Source organism: Pundamilia nyererei, unplaced genomic scaffold (genome assembly GCF_000239375.1).
Source record: "Pundamilia nyererei isolate P.nyererei 1_Seehausen unplaced genomic scaffold, PunNye1.0 scaffold00055, whole genome shotgun sequence".
NCBI lineage: Eukaryota > Metazoa > Chordata > Actinopteri > Cichliformes > Cichlidae > Pundamilia > Pundamilia nyererei.
The window spans coordinates 989,929-996,497 of NW_005187456.1; the positions used below are offsets into that span (position 1 = coordinate 989,929).

The 6,569-nt window shown below is 39.6% G+C and overlaps 1 protein-coding gene across 1 annotated transcript in view; it reads left to right on the top strand.

Annotated features, from left to right (window-relative positions):
- Window positions 1–3,289: 3,289 nt before the first annotated feature.
- The window catches only part of tmtc4 (transmembrane O-mannosyltransferase targeting cadherins 4), a 12,570-nt gene continuing 9,290 nt past the window's right edge, over window positions 3,290–6,569 (top strand). Inside the window, exons 1-4 of the mRNA XM_005733937.1 lie at window positions 3,290–3,734; window positions 3,832–4,033; window positions 4,121–4,236; window positions 5,995–6,273. Coding sequence (XP_005733994.1) covers window positions 3,872–4,033; window positions 4,121–4,236; window positions 5,995–6,273 — 557 coding nt within the window. The 5' untranslated portion in view covers window positions 3,290–3,734; window positions 3,832–3,871. The remainder of the gene's footprint in view (window positions 3,735–3,831; window positions 4,034–4,120; window positions 4,237–5,994; window positions 6,274–6,569) is intronic.

Here is a 6,569-nt window from a genome sequence, read left to right on the forward strand (position 1 = left end):
GGTGAAGAGCCAGGAGATGAAATCCATACTTCATGCATTTTGCATGTAGAGGTAATTAGAGGATTTGGAGGGTATTAAATGCTTCTGCCAAAGTATCCAAGTTCCTGATGAGATGGTAAAACAATCATTTTGAAGTTTATAGCATTAAAAATAGATGTTAAAAGAAAAAAGGGAGTAAATAAAGACTCATGCTAGTACTTTAAAGTGATTTTAAATGTTTTAGTTGACGTAGAACATAGATAGATAGATAAGGTCATGTTATGTAAAGCAGTGATTTGCGCCTTCAGTTTTAATGTAACCTTCAAACCTTGAGGTTTAATCCAACTGGTACAACCCATAAAACTGCCTGTGACGGTACCAAGGGCTATGTTCTGAAGCGTAGCCTTAATTATGCACACTTTCTTGCTGAATAAGTGTCTGATTTTCTAACTATCCTTGAGACCCATGTTTAAAGGTCTAAGAATGTGCCCTTGACAATCTTTCTCCCCTCTCATCTCCCAGGGCCCCTGACTCTAGCCATTAGGGAGATCGCCTGCCTTCCCTAAGCAATGACAGGTGAAATGGAGCACAAAATCCCAAAGCTCGCCAAAAGCCCTCTCCACAAACGCAGCACCTCTGATTCTTACATACACTTATCTTCACACGAAAACACAGACGAACCAGTGTTTGCAACACGCATACCTATTATCCTATAAAATAAACAAAACCAAATAAAAGGTGAATAAAAGACCGCACACTCGTGCTTTTCCTACATTTCTTAAAATTGTCATTAGGTGAAACTTAAATATAATATACTGTGTTTTATATTGTGTATAGTAGAACATATAATAGATTGTTACCCATATATAATGTCTGAGGTCAATGTGAACTTGCTAATTCAAGGGGGGGGGGGGGGGGTACATTCTCTATACCCAAAAACATTAAAATCAACCAACCAACAGATCAGAGTGACACTATTTAAATGCATCACAATTTCCTTGCCTTTCCTTCAATGACCTACGGTATAATGTCACACAACAAAATAATTTCACTATTATAAGGGGAGATGTGCATATGATGCTATTCTTTTAAATGCAAATAAAAAAAATACTTGAATATATTCTGTTACACCTTACAATACTTATCTCAAAATGAAATCAAAACACATGCATAATGCTTTGATTGAAAAACACATCACATGCAGGAATGATTACCCCTTCTTCCTGTTATTGAAGCCACTTCATAATTTGCATGACCAAATCACCCAAAAAACAAATTGCCTTCCTTTTCAGTCATACTTTGCAGTCGAGTGATAAACGAGTTACTAAATTACAGAAACATGGCAGATTGTAATTTTTTTGAATGTTTTTTTAACACGCATAACTGAAATGCTGGCAAGACTGTTTTGCACTGGTCTCTGATCTGATGTTTCTGCTGCTCTGCAAAAACAAGGATTGACAATCAATGACTGGATTATTACATTGTGTCAAAGGCTGAACCAGCGGGAGTTGCTAAACTGAGTAAGAATGTCAAAGGAGAAACACAGATACATTAAAAAAACCCGAAAGCAACAAAAAATAATCATAGTTGAAGAAAAAGACAAATTTAACAGACCTTTTCACAGCAAAAAAAATAAAAAATTGACTTGTCAAAGAAGAAAAGAACATGAATTGCTAATACCATTTAAAACGGTACTGTTCTGTTCTCAGACATGACACTGCGACAAGAAGCCAGCATCAAAAATTAGATTATTCACATGCTTTTCCTAATATAACATGTGTGATTGGTAATGTCTTACATAAAACTTAAATTAAACCAGGTCTCTCCAATTACCAGGACAGTGCTTCCTTTTTAAAGGCGAATCCCAGCTAAAGCTCCCTTTGTGTGAACCAGGAAAAGGGTTCGTGTCATCGCAGCATGACACCTGAGCTCGATAGGAAGAGCTGATCATGGATACTTTTATCATAATCCAATTAATGTGAGATGCTTCGCTGTGTGGAGCCAGTCTGTTCTCCTCAAGGCAGTGTTCGAATTAGAAACAAAGATCCAGTCCTGTGGCCAAAATACAATCAGTCTGAACTGTAGGACAGTAAAAGAAGTTTTCTGTGGCTCATGGCAAGATAGATTGCTAAATGAAAATTGAATATTCTATGTTGAATCAACATTTTTACGGAAGTTACAGCTTACGTAGTGAAATCAACATATGTAGTGCATCAACATTTAAGTGCCTGAGTGTATCACAGAATCCAAACATATGTAAACAGACCCAAAAATTCTAATTGATAATCAGTAACTTTTCACAACGGTTCTAATGAATGCTATTAATGGAGAAAAGTACAACTGTGGACCTCTCCTCAGGAGATCTTGAGCTGTAAAGTGCTCTTCCTTTAGAGTCACAAACACAACCGTAACTCCATTTTCACCTCAAAAGTATGAAAGCAAAGGGGCTGGTACTAATACAGTAAAGCCATTAAAAACAAACTCAAAGCCAAGAAAGACGATACGCAAGAACTGAAATGTTCTGGTATAACTGGACAGAGCCCTTCGATAAATTGGTGACCTGTACAGTGTGTACCCTTTGTCTTTAGCACTATGACAGCTCAAAGAGGCTACAACCAGGACCCTGAACTAGATGAGCGGAAGAAGGTGGATGGATGTATTTGCACTTAGTTCTCAGCACAAAACTGGAAGGCTATTATTACCTCTGTAATCAGCTAAAGAGAAGCCAATAGTGAAATCAGAAAGGTCAACTCCAACTGATCATGGCAGATGGCTACCCCTCGCTGCCTGGTTCTACTGGAACTTTCTTCCTGTTAAAAGGGAGTTTTTCCTTCCCACAGTCACCAGGTGCTTACTTAAAAAGAGGTCATCTGATTATTGGGGGTTTCTCTCTATTATTATAGGTTCTTTACCTTACAATATGAAGTGCTAAGAGGCAGTTGTTGCAGTGATTGAATGAACTGAATTGATTTGAATTGAATAGGACTTTATTCTGTCCTTTCTTTAAGGCTCATTTACATACTTATAAACTATTGGTAATATAAAATAGAGCATCGTCTTAAAAATAATCTCCAAAGTTACCCAAAGCCATCAGCGTAAAGCTTCAAAATAAAATGGAAGTTATTCCAGGAGGACAGAGCATTTTGATAACAAACTTTGGCCTACATTCACTGTTGTCCACCTGTTGATATTATTGGAAGAAATGTTTTTATGGCTTTAGAGAGCCTTGTACTGCTACAGCATCAAAGCGCTCTCCTCTGCTCAACCCTGCACACTCGTGTATCATTCACCTAGCAACAAGTATTGGCTGACACTGAACACGTGACTCTGACGCTAAAGAGGAAGTCGTTTACTCTAGCGTGCACATTTGTTTACAGCCACGAGTACTCTGTCCGTACCTCGGCAGGACTGTTCTGTGCGATTCAAGGGCTTTGCTGATCAGTATAATAGTCAAAATACTGTCCGAGCGCCACTGCAACTGCGCGCCTGTCATTTGTTTAGGAGCAGCAGAGACCTTTTAGCATGTCTCAGACATGCTAGCTGGCGACACACGAAGAAACCTTCCACGTTATACTGTGATGCCCCAGTGACCGCGTCATCATCGTACCTGTACATCGCCGCATTTGCATGCAGGTGGGATTCTCATGTCTCTGAGTGAGCCAACGTGTACTACCCGTTAGCTTTCTGGCAGACAAGCTAACATGGAGGTAACACAAGACACCGTGACCTCTCAGACAATGAACTGAGACGACAAGGTGTGTATGCAGCGTTTGCACTGTGTTTATTACGCAGTTATCAGTTTTTACAACCTGTGATTTGAATTGACTTCCTGCACCCATCTCCTCTCCTCAGGGATAATGAAACTGAATGACCAAAGACCCAGCAGTGCACTATGGCATTGACTGAAGTATACTGGGACCACCACATACCCCTGCCAAAGCTTGCTCCTGTTCAGGCCAAGGTCACCGTTGCCTTGGTGGCACTCCTGTGCTTCATTAACAGTTATGATGGAGACTTTGTATTTGATGATTCTGAAGCAATTGTTAACAACAAGGTGAGTTTTTCATTCATCAGCAGCTTGACTCCAGTTACACACTTACACTGGCAATAACCGTCACTCATTTTGTTTTTGTGGTTGCAGGATTTGCGCCCTGCAACACCTCTGAACAACATCTGGAGCAATGACTTCTGGGGAACCAACCTGAGTAGCAACTCTAGTCACAAATCCTACCGACCTCTCACTGTCCTTACATTCAGGTAAGGAGTCCTACTTAGTGTCTGAGTTTATACACACTTTATACATTCACAGCTAAACTAGTAATCAGATTCAAATCAGTTTAATCCACAACTCAGAATAAACAGGTCCACACTGATTTTTGTTTTGGTTGCGGAGGTGTGTCTCAAAACATCTGTACATGCTCCCTTTGTACATTGTAAATGTGTGCAGATGTGCACTCGTCTTCTTTACAAAAAGCCAAACTTGTTCTCTGTTGAGATTTTTTTTTAATACAACTTTTTGGACTTCTAAAATGATTAAAAAAGCACTACACAATAACAGGCACTACTGGACTTGAAATACCTATATGCACTCACTGGCCACTTTACTACCTTGTTAGCACTATTCTGGATCCCCTTTTTCCTTTAGAACTGCCTATATTCTTCATGGCACAGATTCAACAAGTTGCTGGTAAAATTCCTCAGAGATTCTGGTCCATATTGACATGATTGCATCACACAGTTGCTGCAGATTTGTCAGCTGCTTATCCATGATGTGAATTTCCCTTCCCACCTTGGACCAAGTGATCTGACTGTGGAGGCCTTTTGAGTACAGTTACCTCACTGTCATGTTGAAGAAACCGGTTTGCTGGAAGCAGCCATCACAAGATGGGTGGAGCTGACGGGAGTGGCACCTGGTGTGTGGTATTGCATCTAGTTTCTGCCGTGTGATTTGTTTTATTAGAAATTGCATTAATCAGCAGCTGAACAGTAACTAATAAAGTGGCCAGTGAGTGTATATTAAAGGATTTGAATAGGCATGTGACTAAATGTTAACACAGCTGTTGAGAAAGATAAAAGCATAGCACATTCATCATTTTTGCATTTTGCATTGATTCAATAATCTGTTCTATCAATCTAATCATTAGACCACATCGCATGTGCACAGTTGACCTGAAACCTTCAATCCAAAAGAGTTCAGTCAGAATTTAAAAAATATGTGCTTGTAATTTCAGCCACACACATTAGAGCATCATTCTTCGAATACTTACTCCTCTGTTAATTGCCAAAACCTCTACACGGTTCCTGTCAGTAGTTTAACTACAGTAAGGACTTGACTGAAAAAGCATAACATCATACTGTTTCTGTAGGTTACTTCTTCCTGCAGGAACTTGCACAATATTTTAGGTCAATCAGCACCTGTGTGCATGTTCTGACAGCAGGAAATCTCTCTATAGTTTCTCTTTCAAAGATGTTTTCAGGGTGGAGGAAAGGTACTTGATCCCCTAAAAACTGCAGGGAAGAACTCGACAGCAAACACAACCACTGGAGTCTGGTGGATAACGACAGACTCGAGTAACAGTCTTCTCCAGTCAAACGTTACCAACAGCTGCTTAAAATTATCCACAGGGAAACACCAGAGACGGCATCACCACTGCTATATCAGTCTGATGTTAATATATTCATCACTTGCAGTTTGAAGCTGTTGCAAATTGATTACATCACCTTGTTGAGGCTAGTTAACCTGCAGTGGAAACGGAAAGGATGATTAGGGGCCATTGCTGTAAACGTTTGTGCCATTTAGGAGTTCTGTTGTGTTTCTACAGTGGGAAGGTGCCTTTCCTCTATTCTCTGCATATAACTGTGCAGTTGATGGTGGTTATTGATGACCCTCACCATGTCCCATTGGCTTCATCGTGTCACATTATGCTTTATAATAGCTTCACCATCCTCACACATATACTTTCCTACACCTGCTGTACATTCAGCTCTAGTTTTTCTCTTGTCTCGCTGTTGCAGGCTGAACTACCTCGTAGCGGGAGGCCTTCACCCCGTTGGCTTCCATGTGCTCAACATCATCCTCCATGCTGTCATATCCGCCCTTATGATTGACGTGTTTGCAGTACTTATTGGTGGACTGGCCTACGATGAGAAGGGCAGGATACTGAACCACGCTCCGAAGACCTCTTTGCTTGCTGCCATCTTCTTTGCCGCACACCCAGTTCACACAGAAAGTGTAAGTAGAGTTGAAGTGTTTATTTATATGCATAATATTATAAGTAAAGAGACAATCAAATAGTTCAGTATGCATTAAAATCATCATACACATGAGTGTGTAAAGATTCATATGTATGATTATTGTGTAGTTTGGACTTATTAGTAGTCTCAAAACTGAAAATACAGTTTTGCATTAAAACGCAAACAGTAAAGCTTAAAGAAAAACAATTATAGATATATAGATAGGTACTTTATTGATTTCACAACCGGAATTCATGTGTTACAACAGCAAGGTGATGAAAAAAAAACTAGAGTCTAAATAAACATAATTAAAGTGGTACACAGCCATGATGAGCACCTTATTTAGTGAAATAAAA